General features: G+C 46.8%; 1 protein-coding gene across 1 annotated transcript in view; it reads left to right on the top strand.

Annotated features, from left to right (window-relative positions):
- LOC141167328 (uncharacterized) overlaps nucleotides 1–22,056 on the top strand; it is a 73,675-nt gene that overhangs the window by 7,340 nt on the left and 44,279 nt on the right. Inside the window, exons 3-8 of the mRNA XM_073654750.1 lie at nucleotides 11,261–11,314; nucleotides 13,403–13,447; nucleotides 14,899–14,949; nucleotides 15,935–15,985; nucleotides 16,067–16,192; nucleotides 17,625–17,666. Coding sequence (XP_073510851.1) covers nucleotides 11,261–11,314; nucleotides 13,403–13,447; nucleotides 14,899–14,949; nucleotides 15,935–15,985; nucleotides 16,067–16,192; nucleotides 17,625–17,666 — 369 coding nt within the window. The remainder of the gene's footprint in view (nucleotides 1–11,260; nucleotides 11,315–13,402; nucleotides 13,448–14,898; nucleotides 14,950–15,934; nucleotides 15,986–16,066; nucleotides 16,193–17,624; nucleotides 17,667–22,056) is intronic.

Below are 22,056 nucleotides of genomic sequence, written 5' to 3'. Positions count from 1 at the left end.
GGGATAACCCGTCAGCGTTACCGTGGTCACGGCCTCTTCTGTGGCGAATGGAGAAGTGGTACTGCTGGAGAGCGAGGCTCCAGCGTAGCAACCTGCCATTCGACCCAGAGACCGTGTGTAACCAGCTGAGGGGGTTGTGGTCCGTCTCCACGGTGAAATGGCTCCCGTACAAGTAGGGCTGCAGACGCTGCAGGGCCCATACAATTGCCAGGCATTCTTTTTCCACCGTGGAGTAAGCCACCTCCCGGGGCAGTAGCTTCCTGCTCAGGTACAAGACAGGATGTTCCTGGCCTGTCGTGTTGACCTGACTTAGCACAGCACCGAGGCCAAAGTCACTGGCGTCGGTCTGTACCACAAACGGCCGGTCGAAGTCGGCAGCTTGCAGTACAGGGGAGCTACTTAGGGCGGCCTTGAGTGCCCCGAAAGCTGTCTCGCAGGCGACTGTCCAGTCGACTGCGACGGGCAGCTTCTTCTTGGTGAGGTCCGTCAGGGGCTTGGCCAGGGTGCTATAGTGTGGGACGAACCTCCTATAGTACCCGGCGGTCCCCAAGAAGGACATCACCTGCTTTTTGGTCCTAGGAGTGGGCCAGGATGCGATGGCATCCACTTTCCCCGGTTCTGGCTTCAGAACCCCCCCGCCTACCCGGTGACCCAGGTAGAGGACCTCACTCATGCCCAGCTGGCACTTTTCCGGCTTGATGGTCAAGCCTGCCCGGTGGATCCGACCGAGCACCTGCCGCAGGTGCTCTAGGTGATCCTCCCAAGTGGGACTGAAGACTGCAATATCGTCCAAGTACGCAGCCGCGTACCCTTCAAGTCCCTCAAGCAGCGTATTGACCATCCGCTGAAAAGTGGCAGGGGCATTCTTCATGCCGAATGGCATCACTGTGGACTCGTACAGTCCAAAAGGGGTGATAAAGGCAGAGCGTTCCCTTGCCGCGGGGGTCAGAGGAATCTGCCAGTACCCCCGGCTCAGATCCATGATGGTCAGGTACTTAGCCCCGGCCATCCGATCGAGCAGGTCATCGATGCGTGGTATGGGGAACGCATCGGTGGCCGTTACAGCGTTGAGCCCCCGGTAGTCCACGCAGAACCGTGTAGTTCGGTCCTTCTTTGGTACGAGGACTACAGGCGAGGCCCACGCGCTGCTGGATGCCTGGATCACCCCCAGCTTCAGCATCTCGTCTATCTCTTGGCGCATGTTTCCCTGCACCTCGAAAGAGACCCGATATGCTGAACGCCGGATCGGCGGGTGATCGCCAGTGTCCACGTCGTGGACAGCCATCTCAGTCCTTCCGGGCAGGCTGCTGAACAGCCCCCGGAAGGGGTGCAGGGTGGTCCCCAGCTGGGACCGTTGGTCCTCCGTGAGCTGGTGGCCAACCCCCACATCCTCGATGGACCCACCCGCCTTGGCTTGGGTGAGCAGATCCAGGAGGGTTTCTACCTCTCCTTCCTCGGGAAGGTTGCACACTGGGTGGGCAGTCACTTCCCGCTCATGATGAGCCTTCATCATGTTCACGTGGAAGGCCTTCCTCCTTCCACGGGCGTGATCCAGGGTGACCAGATAGGTGACGGCATTGAGTTTCTGGTGCACGAAGTAGGGACCTTCCCAGGCTGCCTGAAGCTTGTTCTGTGGTACGGGGACCAGTACCCACACCTTTTGACCCACCTGGTAGGTCCTCTCACAAGCATTCTGGTCGTACCACCGCTTCTGGTCGGCCTGGGCCTGGGCCATATTGTCCTGCACCAGCTTTGCCAAGGCCATCATCCTGTCCCGGTGGCGCACGACATACTCGATGACCGACACCTCGGGGGTGGCCAAATCCCCTTCCCATGCTTCCTTCACCAGAGCCAGGGGGCCCCGTACCCGTCGCCCGTACAGGAGCTCAAAGGGGGAGAACCCCGTTGAGGCCTGCGGAACCTCCCGGTAAGCAAATAGGAGGTGTGGGAGGTAACGCTCCCAGTCTCTCCCGTGGGAGTCGACCAACATCTTAAGCATCTGCTTTAAGGTGCCATTGAACCGCTCACACAGGCCATTAGTCTGTGGGTGATACGGGCTGGCCACCAGATGTTGCACCTGCATTTGCTTACAGAGGGACTCCATCAGCCGCGACATGAACTGGGTCCCTCGGTCGGTGAGCATTTCTTGGGGGAAACCCACTCTGGAGAAGATCTCCAGTAAGGCGGTAGCCACCTTGTCGGCCCGAATGGACGACAAAGCTACCGCTTCCGGGTACCGGGTGGCATAGTCCACTACCGTGAGTATGAAGCATTTCCCGGAGTGGCTGGGAGTGGACAGAGGTCCAATAAGATCCACAGCGACCCTCGAGAAAGGCTCTTCGATGATTGGCAGAGTTACCAGTGGGGCTTTGGGGCGCGGCCCCGCCTTCCCCACCCTCTGACAGGTGTCACACGAACGGCAGTAGGCACCCACCGCGGCTCCCATCCCAGGCCAGTAGAAATGCTGAGCTATCCTGGCCTTGGTTTTAGCGATCCCTAGGTGTCCGGCCATCGGAATCTCGTGTGCGATCCGCAACAATTCCGCCCTGAACGGATAGGGTACCACTAACTGTCGGTCCCTGGGCCACGCCTCCGGTGAACCCTGCTGGACCGTTACCCGGTACAGCCGTCCCTGGTCCCAGACCACACGCTCGCAGTCTGACTCCATGGGAGGCTGTGCCGCCTGTTCCTTGAGAGCTTTCAGGCTGTCGTCTGCTTCCAACGCAGCCTGAAATTCCTGACTTGATGTGGCCAGAATCGACGAAACTGCCACATCCTCTGTCAGCCCCTCCGGGCATGTCACCTGGCCGCTGTCTGACCCGGCAGACACTTGGTCAGAAGTGGGGAAGCCGTCGGACCTCTGCAAGGCTCCTTGGGCTCCGGCGCTCCCACTCCTGGTGACAGCGGCTATGACCGCTGTGACCGTGGGTAGTGCCTGCTTCCCCTCTGTTTCTGACCAAGCCGCCCGATCAGGCAGGCTTCCTAGGCCTTTGGACATCTCGGATGTGGGGAACTCCTGCCCTGGGGTCTTACCTGGCGGCTCCTCTCTTGGGACACCCCCACCTCCCATGGCCTGTTCCTCCCCCTGCAGTGGGCCTATACTCAGCAGCCTGGATACCCCTGGGAGCCCTACACTGCCGGTAGCTGCCCCCCTCTCCATCCCTGAGCTTCCCTCTACAGAATCCTGCCCGCCCCCTCCCTCACCGGAGGACAAGAGGTCACGGCACGCCGGCTGAGCACCTCTGCGGGCATCCCCACACTCCCCACCTGCTTTCACTAACCCTGTTTGTGTTGTGTCTGTGCAGGTGTTACCCTCAGGTTTCACTCCCTCCTCCTCAGCAGGACACACACTACATACAACATGGTTGGCATTAGCAGCAGACAAATCAATACACTCTTGGGGGGCCGAACTTGGGGGTTCAGAGGGTACATACTGCGATACTAGACGCCCCAAGTCGGTCCCTAATAAAACATTTGCGGGAATATTTGGCGTTACTCCCACCTCCCGCATCCCCCTTCCGGCACCCCAGTCCAAATACACCATGGCAACGGGAAGTGCCGGCTCCACGCCTCCAACCCCGGAGACGGAAAGAGTCTTTCCTGGTACCAAGTCCTGGGGGGACACCACCTCAGGCCGTACCAGTGTTCGTTCAGCGCCCGTGTCCCGCAGTCCCATGACCGCAGAACGGCCTATGGTGACGGGTTGGATGTTGTCCAGGGACCTACCACCACCCCCTCCCACACACAAAACATTGGGCGCTCTCTGGGAATGGGATGGGGTCTTTTGGCGCTGGGGACACTCAGCCCTAAAGTGTCCTGGTTTGTTGCATAGATGACAACGTCTTACGTCTGGTCCTTGCCTGGAGAGGGCAACAGGGGGATACACCCCTTGTGTTCTAGGGGCCGGGGAAACAGGGGCATGACTGGGCTTACCCCCTCTCCAGGTGCTGCTGGCAGACTTCTTCAGCTCAGGCGCCCTGTTATTGGCATACTCGTCTGCCAGGGCGGCTGTAGCAGAAGCCCCTGTTGGTTTTCGGTCACGGAGGAACTGTCGGAGGTCCTCTGGGCAGTTCCACAAAAACTGCTCCGTGACGAACAGTTCCTGGACCTCCTGGCGGGTAGTAAGCGCTAGACCCGAGGTCCAGTGCTCTGCGGCTCTCAACAGCGCCCGCATATGATCGGTCCAGGTGTCCTTGGGGCCACGCAGCAGGCTCCGGAACTTCTGGCGGTACGACTCGGGAGTGAGGTTGTACTGCCGGATCAGGGCCCGCTTGATGCAGTCGTAGTTCTGTACCTCCCCGGCAGGTAAGTCCCCCAAGGCATCCAGGGACTTACCCCTCAAACGGGGGGTCAGGTATCTGGCCCACTGATCCCGGGCCAGATGGTGCTGAAGACAGGTCCGTTCAAATGCCACCAGAAAGGAGTCCAGGTCCCCATCCTTCTCCAGTAGAGGGAAGTCCTCAGCTCGGACTTTGGACGACTTGGTCTCCTGATGGGTTGGTTGCTCTAGCGGAAGCCCCCGCTGGGCCAGGTCCAGTTGGTGCTGGCGCTCCGCAGCTCGCTCTGCACGCTCCGCAGCCTCCCGGCGCTCTGCAGCTTCACGCTCCGCAGCCTCCCGGCGCTCCGCAGCTTCGCGCTCCTCCTCCGCTGCCTTCTCTGATGCTGCCAGGAGGGTTTTGTAGACGGCATCGCCATGAGACTGGAGACTTGCCATAGCCGCTTGTAAAAGGGCTTGTGATCTGGACAGGCTGGGCTGGGTAGGTGGTGGGCAGCCCACTGCGGGACCGTATACTGGGGACTGGCTCCCTGAGGTGCCCGGGCTGGACTCCTCCTCGCCATGAGTAACAATGTCCTCCCCTCCTGCCACACGGACCGTAGCATTAGCCTCCTGCAGGGTCTTGCTCCTGGTGCCGTCTGCCATCTTGGTAACCGACACCGCTGCAACCCTGAGTTTGCACACACCTTGTTATACTTTTAGCCTGACCGTCTAACGTTGGGCTGACCTTAAGACTCCAGCAGTGGAAGTTACCACTGGCAGTCTTTAGTGCCTGGGAGTAGGGGTCCCACAACACTATTATTCTGCAATCCCACCGCTCTGCCACCAATGTGATGAAAGCCGGCCGGTGGGTGCAGCTCTCTGGCGCCCCCTTACCTCTCAGGTCAGTCAAGGTACTGCACCTAGAGAAAGTAGTGCCAGGAAGCTGCAACCAGCGCAGGGAACACGGTAGTGTGTTATCCCTTCAACGTCACTAAACCGTAACGTCACTACACAGCACAACTCGCTAGCGCCCTCTTAGCCTCAGGTCAGTCAAGGAACTGCACCTAGGATAAGCGGTCGCCAGAGAGACTGTCCTGTAACCTACTGGGTATCGGGGCCCTCTGTAGTGAGGGCGGTATATATATCTTCCTTGGCCGCGCCAGGAATATATATATCTGAACCTCCGACCGTCACTACCAGCCTTCCCCAATCCCCAGTTGGTATGCTGCCACCAGTCCCTATTTTAGATATACGCCCAGTCCGTGAATGGGCCTATATCGGGTCAGGAACCAACCCTGGGTAGCGTTTTTGGCTTGAGCCGAGCTCACACGGACGTGCGTTCGTTATGCAGAATAAAAGGCAGGCCCACAATTACTTGAGGTAATTGATTATAATAATACACTAGATACACGATATACAACTAAATATACACAGGTATAAGGTCAGGCTAAACTATACAACAATGGAATACAACACACAGAATCACCACAGCATATCAGTTACCGGTTTCTTGATTTTCTTGTGACGCAGGGAGAGGATTCTGCGGTCGCAGGCACGGTTCTTTGTTACAGGCTGAGGCCTACCACCGCATGGTCAAACTGCTCCTCCCCTTGGTGGCCTCAGCTGGTGCTCAGATGTTCAGCACACCACTCTTGGGTCAAGACTGACTTATCTCTTGTCTGTCCTGCTATCTTACCTGCCCCGTCCCGCCCACTGCTGGTGAGGTCAGCTGGCTCAGTCTCCACCCTCAGGTCTAACTTCGATCAGAAGCCCAAATTCTATGGAACCCAATAACTTCTTCTGGGATGGTCTCATGATACCCCCAGGGGTTCCCATGGATTCGGGCCGCCGTAACCGACCTTTTGATATCAATTATGATACCATACGGTCCTCAGGAATGGCTCCGCGCTATATCTTGGCTTCCAGAGCACGTACAAACGTCTACCGCGGAGGCTTGTGTGCGCAATGGCTCCGGGACGCCGTGATATTTTTTTATTGGCCCATCCCACGCAACATGCGTGTACTATTCATGTTTCTATATCTTATGCCTCCATGCTTGTGACAGACAAAGAAACTAGTCCTACGGGACAAATGGTCAGGTACAGATAGACGAAGCACCCCCCCCTGCTGGCTGTGTTTCCTCTCGAAGTCTTTGAAGCTCCTAGCATTCAAGTGTTAAGTAGGCTTCTTATCTTACAGGAGCCTGGATGGGGGGAAACTATCTAGTTGACGTTTTAACAGAAGGTCCCAAGGGTGGGGGCTGCTGAAGTGTGGCCATCCCTGGATATGATTTATCATTACCAAGATGGCGGCTACAGGTTCATCACAGATGGGAGCAGAGGTGAACCTCTCCTTGAGATACACAAAAGCTTCAATGGCCTCAGAAGACCACTGAACCGCATCAGCACCTTTCCTGGTGAGATCGGTCAGAGGTTTGACAATACTAGAAAAATTTTTTATGAATTTTCTGTAATAATTGGCGAAACCTAAAAACCTCTGTATCGATTTCAAACCAATAGGCCTAGGCCATTCCTGTACAGCCTGAACTTTAACCGGGTCCATCTCAAAACCTTCGCTGGAGATAATGTAACCCAAAAAACTAATTCTCTGTACAGCGAACTCACATTTCTCCAGCTTAGCAAAAAGCGAATTGTCCATTAATAACTGTAATACCTCACGTACGCTCCGCCAATGAGACTCCAGATCCGGCGAATAAATCAAAATGTCATCCAAATACACAACCACATTTTTGCCGATCAAAGGTCTAAGGATGTCATTAATAAGATTGTGAAAAATTGCAGGAGCATTAGTAAGACCAAAAGGCATAACCAGATTCTCAAAATGACCCACAGGAGTGTTAAAAGCAGTCTTCCATTCGTCACCCTCCTTCATGCGCAACAGATTGTATGCCCCCTTAAGGTCAATTTTAGAGAACCACTTGGCCCCCATTAACTGGTTAAACAGATCAGGAATCAATGGCAGTGGGTAAGGATTGCGTACAGTAATTTTGTTAATCTCACGAAAATCCAGACAAGGACGTAAACCGCCGTCCTTTTTTTTTACAAAAAAAAATCCAACCGCCACAGGAGACTTAGAGGGCCTAATGTGACCGGCGGCCAAACTTGTCTGTATGTATTCCTCCAAAGCCTTCCTCTCAGGAATAGTAAGGTTAAATAAACGACTTTTAGGAAGAGTCGCTCCAGGGACAAATTCAATAGAACAATCATAGTCTCTATGGGGAGGCAAAACCTGCGATTCCTTCTCAGAAAAAACTCTCCAAAAATCCTGAATAGGAACAGGCAATTCTCCCCTATCCAAAGCTGCAATACGCCCGTTACAACACTTGTCATAACATTTATGGCTCCAGGATTTAATTTCACTGGTAGACCAATCCAGTACAGGATTGTGAAATTTTAACCAGGGCAATCCCAATATTACTGGAGAAGGCAAGTTATTCAAAACTACCAAATCCAATTTCTCATGGTGAACACCATTAATAGTGAGAGGAAATTCACAGACCTTGAGAGTAATATTCTTCAAAGGGGAGCCATCCACAGAAACCACAGCAATGGGGGATGATAAAGGTTCGGGTTTTAAATTGAGTCTTTCCAAGAATCCCCCATCAATTACATTCAGAGTAGACCCACAATCAACAAACACCCGAAATTCCATTAATTTTTCCTGAGCAATCGTGGAAGCAGCTAAAAATACACCCTTGGAATTTAAACAGGCAATACGGGCATGACTGACCATTTTTTTTTCTTTCTTCATACGAAGCTCACAGCCTTTAATCAAATGACCAGATTTTCCACAATAGAAACACAAGCCTTCAGAAAATCTACGGTCTTTTTCTTGAGAGCGAGGTGCCACCGATCCAATCTCCATCGGTTCACCACTGTTAGTACACACATTCTCATAACCAGAAACTGACATAGCAGAGGATTTGCTCTCATTAACCCTTGCACGCAGTCTCCTATCCACCCGTATAGCTAATTGCATAGCCTGTTGCAAATCTTCAGGTGTAGGATAAGCAATTAGCAGGTCTTTAACCCTTTCATTGAGGCCAGCAAGAAATAGACTTTTCAGAGCAGAATCGTTCCACCCTGTTTGAGTAGACCAACGACGGAAATGAGTACAATATTTTTCCACATTACCTGATCCCTGTTTCAAACGTCTCAACTCAGTCTCAGCTGATGCGACACGGTCAGGATCATCATATAATAGCCCCAAAGCAGAAAAAAAACTATCCACTGATCTGAAGCATGTATCACTAGGTTGCAAAGAAAAGGCCCACTCCTGAGGCTCTTTGCGCAAAAGTGACATTATGAACCCTATGCGCTGGGATTCATCCCCAGAGGACTTGGGTCTCAAACGAAAATACAATAAGCAAGCATTTTTAAATGAAAAAAATTCTCGGTGTTCACCAAAAAATAAATCCGGCAAACATACCTTAGGCTCCAAGAAATGTGCTCCAGGACAGTTACTCACGTGCTGACGGAGCTCGGCCACCTCCAGAGAGAGTCCCTGCAGGCGATGAGCCAAATCCTGAACCGACACCATGATGGAACAGAAAAATCTTTCCTTAGAGAATTTGCAGGCTGGACTTACTGTTATGTTCTGCTACCAGAGCTAAGGAAAGAGAGGAGATCTGTCCCTACGATAGAACTCAGCTGAATCCCTACGATGTAACAGGGAACCTGATCCTGCGATCAGACCTGCTAAAGTCCTAAGCTAGTCTGTACGGAGACCTATAGATGTGGGGAAGGAATCCCTACAAGTACTAAGGACTGGGAGGAAAATGGGACACTTCCTAACAGAAATAGTAGCAGACAGACGAACAAACAAAATATATAGAACATAGAGGTCCGTAGACCAAGCAAACTAACAGAGTTAGATACAGAGCACAGGCTAGCTAGAAAGTAGTTATACAATGAAGTCCAGCAAAGCCAGAAGGGCGGAGCAGGATTAAATAGGCCAACAAGGTCATGTGACCAGCAAAGGAAAAAACCTAAGAGCAAGGTTCTAACATGGGGTGTGTGTGGTGCATGCAGCCTACCGAGTCCTGGTCCACACTCCATCCTTACCCGGGAGTGGAATATCACACCTCTGGTTTGAGGTGCAATACCCCTGTAGCAGCCGAGCCCTCAGGGTGCTACAAGTGCGTCTGTGGATTTGAGATGACTAAAGTAGAAAACATGAAAGTTGTTGTGTGTGGTGCCCAAATGGAGCAGAAACGCTTTGAGTACATTGGAGCTCAGATGGAACGTGACTCGGACACGTGACGGTGTATGTTTGGGGAAGCATCAGTGTGACCAAATGCATAAAGTGTTGTTTCCCCATCAGTAAGACCAGACAGCTTGAACAGCTGGTGGGTGTCAAAAATATCCAGTGACTTTTTTTTGAGGGGTGGACCAGTATTATGTAACCACTGGTGAACACAGACATAAAAAGGCCCCTGTGGAAAAACAATATAGGGGCCCTTTGCAGTTCAATCTAATATATAATTGTCTTATCCCGTCTGTCTATCTGTCTGTCTGTCCAGGAAATCCCACGTCGCTGATTGGTCAGGCCGCGGCCAATCAGCGACGCGGGATTTAAGAACAAGATGGCAGTAGTTAGCGGCTCACCCTCACCCGCTCACCCTCACACCCTCACGCTCACGCTCTGATGCTCACGCTCGGACGCTCACGCTCTGACGCTCACGCTCGGACGCTCACGCTCTGACGCTCACGCTCGGACGCTCACGCTCTGACGCTCACGCTCGGATGCTCACGCTCTGACGCTCGCGCTCTGACGCTCACGCTCACGCTCGGACGCTCTGACGCTCACGCTCGGACGCTCTGACGCTCACGCTCTGACGGTCACGCTCTGACGGTCACGCTCTGACGCTCACGCTCTGACGCTCACGCTCAGACGTTCACGCTCACACTAAGACGCTCACGCTCTGACGCTCACACGCTCAAGCTCGGACGCTCAAGCTCACACGCTCAGACGCTCACGCTCGGACGCTCATGCTCTCGCTCTGACGCTCACGCTCGAACGCTCACGCTCGGACGCTCGAACGCTCACGCCAAGTAGTGCACAACTCATTTAAATACTGCTTCGCTGATTAGTCGCGCTTGGTCGGCCGCATACATATTCTAAAATACCCGATGCATTAGAATCGGGCCACCATCTAGTAGCTCATCATAATGTTTTAGAGGTGGAAAAGCCCCCCTTTCCTACTGAGCCCTTGTGTAGCTGCACAATTTGTACCAATGATATTTCTGCCCCTGGTTTTAACAGTGTGCCACCTATGTCTTTGGAGGGGTGGTTGCCTCTGTGACTGTCTCAGGCATGTAGCTGCTACTGAGAGTGAAAGGTGAAGCAAAGCAAAGACTTGCAAAAGAGAGTTAGCCTCCAGCCTCGACTGACTAAGTGACCCGAAAAGAGGTTGATTTGAGAGAGATTGTCATGGGGACTGCAGTCATTGAGCGTGAAAGGATCCTTGAGGTTGTGAAAGGTTTAACAATTTGGTTGTGGATAGGGCCATCACACCCATGTAGAACCAGTTCAGACGGGGCGCATCTGGTCAGTGAGGCGCCCTACCCCTGTTGGAGGGTCGCAGAGAAGATGTCTGAGTGAGTCCGGTGGAGTCGTTAGGTGTGATTCCTGGCGAGGCCCAAAGAAAATCCTGAGATGACCGAGTCAGAAGAAGGGCTAATGCCAGTGAAAACACATCCAAAAATATAAGAAAAAGAAGAGTAGAAATTACAACTAACAACTTGTAAAAAGTAACTGTAATGTTCAAAGACTATACCTCCGACTGAAAGCGCTCCAGTCAAAAACATTGAACTGTTTCCTATGTTGTTACTTCCAGTTGTAGCATCGACATTGTTGCCCGGTCTAAGTAGATAAAGGATGTTTCACCATCCAGACGATCTCTTACATGTTGTCCTAAAAGTATAATTCAAAGCTGTTGAATAGCCAAACTAAAATTAACATATGTTACCTGAACTACAGGTATGGATAAGCCTGCAAAACAACATCCATCAGTTTGGACGACTCCCCAGAAAGGTAAGTCATGGACTCCTTACGGCTGTCTTTATTACTTCAGAATTGCAATTTTTGCTCTCCATTCAGTTTAACTTTTAGGAACGTAATTTAGGGTGTGCTTTCTTGGCAATAGCCCCAGGCAGGAGCTTTGTTCCATATCTTTTAAAAAGCTACACTTCCTTGGCCAAGAATTGTAGATGCAAGTTTTGGGGCAACAAAAAGAAAGCATAGCCAAGTAGGTCCTGTCAACATGTTATGATCTGTAGACAGTTTTATAACTTTGGGACTTTACCTGCCCGGATTAATCATGATCCATCATACTGTATATGCAGTGGCTCAATCCTCCATATAAGGTTGCATGTTTTTGGGCACTTTATAGACCTATTACTGTTGGCAAACACCAAAGTATTTTGATCATTTTGGTCTCTCGACATTATAGTCTGTGTTTCTCTGCATTATTTTTCCCTATCCCACCTTCCGTCATCTATAGTTTTCACTAACTGCACCTCACCTTGAGTAGATATGGACTTTCCTAGCTGCTGGTCCCCATAGAAAATACTCTGCCTTCTATCACAGTTGTGTTGTCCATGTCTGCAATAAAGATAATGTCAATGACCTTTGTCACGAGTCCGCCGCACAGTGTATCTTGGACACAGTGAGTGACAGTTTGGTTATCCAATCTAGTACAGGGGCGTACTACTGAGCTGTCAGTATTTTGATAGATAATTCAGTTGTCCAATCTAGTGCAGGGGCGTATTGAGCTGTCAGTATTTTTATAGACAGCCCAGTCGTCCAATCTAGTGCAGAGGGTGTGATGAACTATCATTATTTTTATAGACTGCTCAGCCTTCCAATCTGAGACTGGGAGGTGCTGAGCTTCTTTCACATGTTCCCTGTTCTAACTGATTACCTAGCTACTTAGCTAAGCTGTCAGTCCAAGATCTCTGCCAATCTTAGCATTTGCTATGTGGTGTTTTGGTGCCTTGTATTCCTGTGCTCTATATGTTGATCTATTGCTGCCTGACCTTGGACCTTGTTCTGATCATAAATTTGCCTAGTCCCTTTGCTCTGATCTGCTATCTTCCTGGCATTCTGACCTCGGACCGTGACCTGACTATGCCTTTGTCTTTCCCACTTTAGTTTACGATGTACTCTCTTGGTATCTGTCCCCATAACATTTGACTACCCTGACTCACGGCTTGTCCATGAGTAGTGACTAGCATTACATTCGGGTGTTTTAGTGTCCTGCTTCTTATTTCTAGTGGCATAGTAGCAAATCTCAAGTAATTTTGTACCTCGATTCTGAAGTCTAGTGGTTTAACTCCTAGTCCTTTATGTTCAGTCAATGGTTTACTAAACCTCAAGATCTCTATGAACTACACATTTGTCATACTTCATGCCCCTCCTTTGCCTCCCTCTGCCCCTTTGATCAAATCAGCATTTTGTGCCTCCTGTTTCCAAGATGGCTGCCAAAGTGACATGAGGAGTATAGTGTAAACCATGCCCTCCACAGCAGAGGAAAGACAGGTGAGTTGTGGTTTATACTTATCACTGCAGCTTCCATGCCACTACGGTGGTCATCTTGGAAGCAGGAGGAAAGGAATGATAATCTGAGCATAGGGGCGCAATTGGAGGCAAACGGAGGACACTAGGGAGACTATACATGAGAAATATATAGTCACTTTTCAGACCCAGGTTGGAAACTCCTTTTCTGCCATTTAACATGTAGTCATAACATTGTCTGTATCCAGGGAGAGCTCATTTACAGAGATTTTTCTGGCTAACATTAAGTTCAATATCAATTGTATAAATCCATAGGCACCAAGTTCATAATAAAGGCAGCAACTTTTTATTTATTGTGTAAAAATAAGTTGGTGTTTTGCTGATGGAATAGACTTATTAATGTATTTATTCCAGTTGTTTGCTGCAAATATATGGAAAAGTATGTTGTTTAGACCAGACAACATTTATGTCACAAAAAGTGGCATATAGTGGGCATGCCTTATGGCGTTGATGACAGATCTATTGTATATATTCTACTTTACTATATAATAGTGCTATGTCTTCTGTTACCTCTCATAAATTACATATATTTTTTTCTATCAATAGAAATTTTTCCTAAGGAGACTTCGAAGTTTCAGTCACCACATATAGGTGAGAATATAATGCACAGAAGATTTTCATTCTATGGGTGCTCTACTTTCACCATATTGTGTACCGTGATACAGTGTACACATAAAGATACAGCACAGTATCTACCCTAAAAATAAGTGCCATATAGTGTGGTGCACAAATAATACTCAGTACAGTACCTATGCAACAATACCACACAATAGCATACAGTGCTCAAGTAATACCAACATATGGTGATCAAATAACACCTCTATAATAAGATATTCTAATAACAGTTTTATTTACAGTGTTTAAACAAAATCCCTATACAGGTAGTATAAAGATTCGTGGTGGTTGCAAGGCTCAAGTAGCAGGCCTCCTGTTGTGTTTCTATCAGCAGGGGCAGGATGATCTATGCGCAGCTTTGTATGTAAGACTTCCCGAAGGACGGCTCTGGGACACGTGGGAGGGTAATTTTATATAAAGTAGATGGTAGCGTAGCATGGGTTGCCAGCGCCTGAGCCAAGTCAAGTATTTTCTGCCTTCCAAACCCGTAGACTGTTACAACTTCTTGAGTCCGTTCTATCAGTCCAGTATTGAATCTTTAGCTCCCAAGCACATGTATTGTATTTAAATAAAATACTGATATAATTATAATAATAGTAGAATAATGAAGCTTGGTGGCTCAGTGGTTAGCACTGCAGCTTTGCAGTGCTGGGGTCCTGGGTTCAAATCCCACCAAGGACAACATCTGCAAGGAGTTTGTATGTTCTCCCCGTGTTTGTGTGGGTTTCCTCTGGGTTCTCCAGTTTTCTCCCACATGCCAAAGACATACTGATTTAGATTGTGAGCCCCAATGGGGACAGTGACGATAAAGTGCTGCGGAATATGATGGCGCTATATAAAAATAAAAGATTATTATTATTATTTGTCATACTGAGAACCTTGTCATCCCAGTCACTGCCTATGTAGAGCGCAGCAGTCAATGAAAAACTCATATTGATTGCTGTGCTTTGCATAGTCTCGCCGACACCAACTGAATTGTCAAAGCAACCCCTAGTTGCTTTACTCTACTTCACAAGCCACTCCCGAGCCAGCACTTACTGCACCCCTGTGCTGCTCGAAGAATAAACAGAAGTTGGGAGGAGGCCACGTTTTTCACCCCCATAAAATTTGTCACATGGGGCAACCTCCCCTATACCCTCCCACTAGGTACTCCCCTAAAAGTAGATTTAATATCATAGTGCTAACACAATAAGTTTTCTGCTATTAACCACACTAACATAATCAGAGAGAGGGACTGCTGAAGTGCAGATCTGTTCTCCAACCTTTATTGTCTTAAAAAAGGCGTAATAAGGTCCATAGCAAATTCACCCATCAATATTGTAATGCACTAATAATGTAGCTCCAAAGGACCAAGTGACAATTTGGCTCTGCTACAATGATATGGTCATAAAAGCTTCAATTTGACATTTCATTGTTTGCATTTTCAGGTCTTGATTTTTCCTCAGGAGCCATTAATTCAGCATTTTCAGATATAGCAGGTAACCACTGAGTCATTCAGAGTCAATGTGAATAGTGTTGTGTCATAGAAATCAGATCTGTCAGAGATCTCTGAAGTATATTCTTCTTTTTCAATAGATCAACTAACTTTGCTGGCTTTTTCTCCTTCACTTCCTTTTTCACATTCTCATCTGTTTCTTTTACCTCTTTTTTTTTTCCTTTACCTTCTTCAGGTTTTACTTTTCATTCACATTTTCCTTAACCTCCTCCTTCTCATTTTCCTTCCATTCTTTCATCGCCTTACCATGCTCTTTAGTTTCCCCTCTATCTTCACCGACTCTGCTTTCATTTCTTTTACCACCTTCTTTTACTCCACCTTCTGATTCATCATCTTCTTCTCCTCATTGTTCACTCTTTCCTTACATTCTCCTTTCACTTCCTTCTTTCAATTTACCTTCTTCACCATTCCCTTCTACTTCAACCTACTCGATCACGGCAGCAGTATTTTTTTCACTTTCTCCTACTTCATATCCTGTTCTTTCACTTCCTTTACCTCCCTCTATTATTACACTTCCTTCTTTTATACCCCCCCCCCACTTTTTCCTCCTCATGATAATTTTTTTCATTACATTGTCTTCCACTTTCATCTTTCTCCAAGTTACCCTCTTCACTATCTTCTTCTCTTCCTTTTCTATATTACCTTTTTCCCATTCGCCCTCTTCTTTTTTCACCACTTTCCCCTCTTTTTATATCACATTCTTCTCATTCACCTGCTTTCCCTTATATTTTGCATCCAACCCTTCTTATTCTACTTCTCATTCACTTCTTCACCATCGCCTTGAATTCCTTCTTCACTATTGAACTGAGGCAGGTTCACTCATGCTGGATTCTCCGTCTGTTACCCGTAGGCTGGGCTCTTCAGCTCTGGCCCACTGTGGCTTGATGGCAATCTGCACCTTCCAGATAGATAGATGGACTGTATGGACTGTAGTAATATTCATTTTTCATTTCTTGCTATTTTTATAGAAGTCAAAATGGCATCTGTTTTGGCTAATACTAGATTTCCAGACGTAGAAGGTAATTCAGACTACAATTTTTTTCCACTATAATCCCACAAAAGCACTTATAATATCTAAAGTTCATTTTTTGTGTTTTCAGTTACGTCAAATGATAATAAGCCGAGATCTAGAAGGTCTAGAAGGTGCATGTTGGTGTGCCTGACGATGCTGATCGTCATCATCTTCGTCGCCTTAGCAGTCGTCCTTGGATTCATATTCTTTCGTTGTGAGTAAAAGCTAAGCAAATGTTCATCCTGAGCATAATAATTTCTATTCTATTTCTATTGTTGATGGATGGTATTACCCTGCAATATTTATCTCTATATATAAGTGATATGGAAATATGTTCTACTAGCAAAGATCTGGTCTTCACGGTTGATCTGAATAAAAAAAACTTATATTGAGTTAGAAATGAAAATGCATAGATAAGAGATTAAAGAAATTTGTGCATGGAAAATCGGTACCATAGTTTTGAAGGTCTGGCTTGTCCCTCCCAAAAAGTGCAGTATTTATGTTCTCATTCACTGGCCACTAGTCATCTTCATAGAGTGGGTCTCATCAAGTTTCAGGCACCCATTAACCTCACTATGTCATGACTTTGTGACAGGACGGGATGTTGTGCGAGGCCTAGTAAATGCTGGTGGCACCAAACACCTGTTGGGACCTGTGGTATGAAGAAGACTGGTGACCTGTGAATGAACATCAGACCGGAATGACCAAGTGGGGAAACGCTTGGACCATCTGAGAGCCGGAAAGAGATATTCATTTTTTTCAAACCCCTTCCTGGCCCATTTAAATCTAGTAAATTGACGGACGACCTCCATGTTTCCTGGATTCATGTGAAAGAAAATACAAAAAAATCAGATTCTGGCGAATCTAATTTTTGGGGTGAAATTTGAGGCAAATTTTATTCGCCATGAATGGATTCATCTCTAGTTTATATTTGTATTAAATATCAATATATAGAATTTACTTATATACTTGCTTTAACAATTGTGTCCACATCTGAAGATATCTGTTTTTTCAGCTCCAATTCCTGCTACCATCATTTAAAGTAGAAATCAGCTACAAAGAACTGGAGGACCCGGCGTATCTGATCGTTATGTAGACAGCCCATTGATTTCAATCAAACAGTGTAAAACCAGTCTCTGCCATGCGGTAGCGCTGCAGGAAAAATGAACACTTGCTGTCTGCTTGAACTGCGTCGACAGCTCACTTTTTGGGGAAGCATCAACAAATATCCCATAATCTGACTATCATCAGGGCACTCTTTTAGCAAAACTGTACAAGTCCAAAGAGGACAACACCTTTATAAAAGTATCTTTCACCAAAATTTTCATGTTGAGCTGGACACATGATGTAATAGTGGCTTCAGAGAGGAACAAACACTTTTTTTTAAAAAATTTCGCCTTTCCATTGCATAGATATTCGCAATCAAAGTATTGGCAACAAAGGAGTTAAAGTGGGTGTTATCAGACAGTTTTCACTGGAGGCGTGTACTTCTTTATTTTGCTCTGCAGCCACTATTACATTGTGTGTCCAGTTCAACATGAAAAATGAATGTTATCACTGAAATATATTCCCAAATCTAGTTCAATTTATAAAGAATTTGTAAAGTGTACAATACTTGTGATGGTTTTTCTTTTTGCTTTTTTTAGACATCTCTATCTCAAAAAAAGTGGCCGACGCAGAACAAACTGGTAATATCATCTTTATATAGTAAACTCCTATTCTTCTAAATAAAGACAGCTCGATTAATGGATATGAAATAGTTTCTTCATTACTGGTTTGGATTTGTCATTACACCATGAAAAGTCTGAATAACACAATGTAGCTAGGTTTCCTTTCACCGATATCTAAATACCCTGACTGAGGGTACGTGCACACTACAGATTTCTCTCCATTCGAGAAAAATGGTCCAATTATTTTGACCAGACTATGATCAGAGTGGCTTCAGTTATTCTCAGAGGTGGAGAGAATAACTGAAGCCAGAGTGGCTTCAGTTATTCTCGGAGGTGGAGAGAATAAAAAAATTTCTCCACCTTCTCCATTCTGTCAGTCAGTGAAAGTCAGACAGCACTCGGACTTAACCCTAACCCCAAATGAGACATGTGCACTGCTCGATAGAATATTATGGGTACGAGTGCTATTTGAGAAAACCACAAATAATACTCTTCCGATATAACCAGTCGAGTGCATGAGCCCTGAAGCAGAGTTTCAAGTTGGTACCACTCTCTGATAACCAAGGTACTAAACTTTCTCCTGAGGTCTTCTTCAGCCCCTACAATGACATGTGTTGCTTGAACTCTTGCCTCCACTGACCCAGTTTTAGAGGTTTTTTCTTGGATGCTGATACTGCTTCACCTGTAAAAAGTGTTGTACTCCACCCTTAAAGAGGTTGTCCAGGCTTGGTTTACAAGTCTGTAGTCACTCTATGTGACTGCAGATTTTTGAATCCTAACAGCTCATAAAGTACACGCTGTCAGGTTTCCCAGGTGCCAGCAACGGGAGCAGGTGGGCATGTAACTGAAAGTATGCAATTTACCTACTTTACGGTCACGTGCTGACTAGACACACACAGCTTCGATCAATACAAGTGTATTGAGTTAGACCGGATATGTCTAATTGGAATGTGGCCGGAAGTATGCAAATCATATTCATGACCACCAGCTCCCAGAATCGGAGAATCGTGACAGCGTGCACTGTGCACGCTGTAAGTATTCACAAGTCTGGACAACTTTTTAAGGCATTGTAGAGCCATTGAACAAATGAAAAAGAGAAAGACTAGAGGACAAATGTAAATAATCTTTATTTTAGTCATCACAATTTTTTTTTTTTTTTTAAAAAAAAGTAAAATAATTTAAAAACACCAGAAAACTAGTTCCAGTATTATGAAATGGATCCACCCCCTCTTCCAAGATATGCACTATACAGCCTGAGACCAAGTTGGTTCATTTAAACCAATATGTTGTGTTCAGTCGATGTAGTAAATAAGCACAATCACAAAACCTAGAAAAGAGTTGTTCAATATGATATAATATAAACCAATCTTTCTACTGTAATAGGAAACGTATAGAAAGACGTTTCAAAGATGAATTTAGGATAAGAAATGGTATAGGAGAATATTGGTTGGACAATAAGGCCAGGAAGATGAAAATCTACATATAAAATGAAGCTAGAACCTGATAAAGTTTGTTTAACAGTAGAGATGAGCGTTGTTCTACTCGAACTGTTCGCCAATCTCAAATTCGAGCTGTTTTGGGCGGTGTTCGAGCCGGTCGGCGAACACGAACAATTTGAGAAAAATTCGGCTGTTCGAGGTTATGTTCGATAACTGTTCGTGCACCAAAATCATAACTGGATTTTTTCTCAGTAATGATGAAAATTAATGTTAATACGCAGTTTGAGTGTACAGCGGGGCGGGGGGAGGGGCAGGGGATGGATCTCTGCAGGAACAATGAAGATCTCCATTTTTTTTTCTCTTTCCCGCATTTGCAGTAGGGAGGTGCAATCTGTCAGCCTATCAGCAGTGCACACACGGAGCGAAGTGCTTTTTTTCACACAAGCAAGGGCATGTGTGATTGGCAGTGTATGTCACATGTCCTTGCCCTATAAGACCAAGCCATTTTCCCCGTCGCCACCATTTTCTCACTGCTGCAGCTGCGTGTTAGACGGCACCGCTGTTGCTGTGTGCGCTATACCTTGTTAATTTCAAGCCAATTTTCGCACAAATATACAGATAGCTTGGGAGTAGGGAATAGTTGTGATTGCAGTCCTTTTAAGGACTAGGTTACAGCATTTCCTACGACTTTTATCAGGCAGGTCTGTGCTCTTAAATAGATCGGTTGTGGGAGTAAAGACTAATTGTAATTGCAGTCCTTTTCAGGACTAGGTTACATGAGTTCCTATCAGTTTTTGCCAGGCAGGTCTGTGCCAGTGCTGTGCAAGTTTTTTTCACAGCATTTGTCTGAATCTAGCAAAGCTAATCCTTTTTGGCCTATTGCAGAGTGTGTTAGTCAGTGGAGTAGCCTATCTGTGTTGCAAGATATACCACCTGTGTATAGAATACCAATTTTTTTACTGCACCTAGTGAAGTAAAATCTTTTGGGCATAGCATCATTCTATTAGTCCATCTATACTGACCTCCATCAGGTTGCAAACTGAATATAATTTTTTTCTGCATCTAGCTCTGAAAAAATATTTGGGCTTCTAGCAGTGTGTGGGACTTGGTCTATTAGTCCATCTATACTGACCTCCATCAGGTTGCAAATTAAAAATAATTTTTTTCTTCATTTAGCTCTGAAAAAATATTTGGGCTTCTAGCAGTGTGTGGGACTTGTTCTATTAGTCCTTCTATACTGACCTCCAGCAGGTTGCAAATTGAATATAATTTTTTTCTGCATCTAGCTCTGAAAAAATATTTGGGCTTCTAGCAGTGTGTGGGACTTGGTCTATTAGTCCATCTATACTGACCTCCATCAGGTTGCAAATTAAAAATAATTTTTTTCTGCATCTAGCTCTGAAAAAATATTTGGGCTTCTAGCAGTGTGTGGGACTTGGTCTATTAGTCCATCTATACTGACCTCCATCAGGTTGCAAATTAAAAATAATTTTTTTCTTCATTTAGCTCTGAAAAAATATTTGGGCTTCTAGCAGTGTGTGGGACTTGTTCTATTAGTCCTTCTATACTGACCTCCAGCAGGTTGCAAATTGAATATAATTTTTTTCTGCATCTAGCTCTGAAAAAATATTCGGGCTTCTAGCGGTGTGTGGGACTTGGTCTATTAGTCCATCTATACTGACCTCCATCAGGTTGCAAATTAAAAATAATTTTTTTCTGCATCTAGCTCTGAAAAAATATTTGGGCTTCTAGCAGTGTGTGGGACTTGGTCTATTAGTCCATCTATACTGACCTCCATCAGGTTGCAAATTAAAAATAATTTTTTTCTTCATTTATCTCTGAAAAAATATTTGAGCTTCTAGCAGCGTGTGGGACTTGTTCTATTAGTCCATCTATACTGACCTCCATCAGGTTGCAAATTAAAAATAATTTTTTTCTGCATCTAACCCAGCCAATAGTTTTGGCCTAATACCACAGTTTGGCCACTCAGCTCTGCTCGGTTACCATCCATTGTTTTTTTGTGCAAACAACTCCAGAGTTGTGAATTAGTTAACCACCAAAATGAGTGGAAAAAGGCCTGCTGCTGGTGGAAAGGGGAATAGGCGTGTTGGGAAGGGGAAAAAAGGTTGTGTCCGTGGGGTAGGTGCAGAAGAAAGACCATCTTCCAGCCAAACTAAAATGTCTACTTCTTTTAGCGGACAATGTGATAAGATCCCTTTCTTACGGCCACGCCAATCGCTACAAATTCCAGATGAGGCACAAAAACAGCAGGTGCTTCAACGGATATCAAGTGCTCCTTTAAGTGGGCTCTCCTCCACATCAACTTCAACATCACAAATACTCCAGTCCTCAAAGGTGTCACCCAAATCGCACTTGCTTCCTCACAGCTCCCAAATCTCCAGCTGCCCGTCTGAGTATGAGGTAGAACAGATGGCTGAGTCTGCAGAGCTGTTTACTCATACTATAGCCTGGGAATCAGAGGTCGACTCCAGCGCTTCTGTGAATCCAGACGAGGAAATGATCTGCACTGATGCCCAGAATCTTTATGAGTCGGATCCAGGACCAGACGCAGAAGGTTCTGACCATAATGTAGACCCTCATTCCCAAACTGTAACTCCTGTTGGTGGAGACAATGAGGAAGACGATGATAAGACTCAAATACCTGATTGGAGCGACAACTTTAGTTTTTTGTCAGGGCAGGAACAGGTTGGCTCTGAGGACGACGGGTGTGATAACGCACAGGGTGATGATGATGAGGTCGGAGATCCCACTTACTGTCAACCCACAGTCAGCCAAGAGATGAGGTCAGCAGAGGAGGTGGAGGAAGATGCTAGTGACGACGAGGTCAGGTTGCGCCTTCCTGGACAGAGACGTAGTACTGGAAGCACGTCAACAACTGCATCCTCAAACACAACTCTGCCTCTCACCACAAGTCGTGGTGGCTCTTCAGGTCGCATGGGTGCTAAGCC

Source organism: Phyllobates terribilis, unplaced genomic scaffold, assembly GCF_046119375.1.
Source record: "Phyllobates terribilis strain yellow unplaced genomic scaffold, ASM4611937v1 Scaffold_11__3_contigs__length_659146591, whole genome shotgun sequence".
NCBI classification, from domain to species: Eukaryota; Metazoa; Chordata; class Amphibia; order Anura; family Dendrobatidae; genus Phyllobates; species Phyllobates terribilis.
Note: the sequence above shows the minus strand (reverse complement) of the source record. Positions and strands in the feature narration are given on the sequence as shown.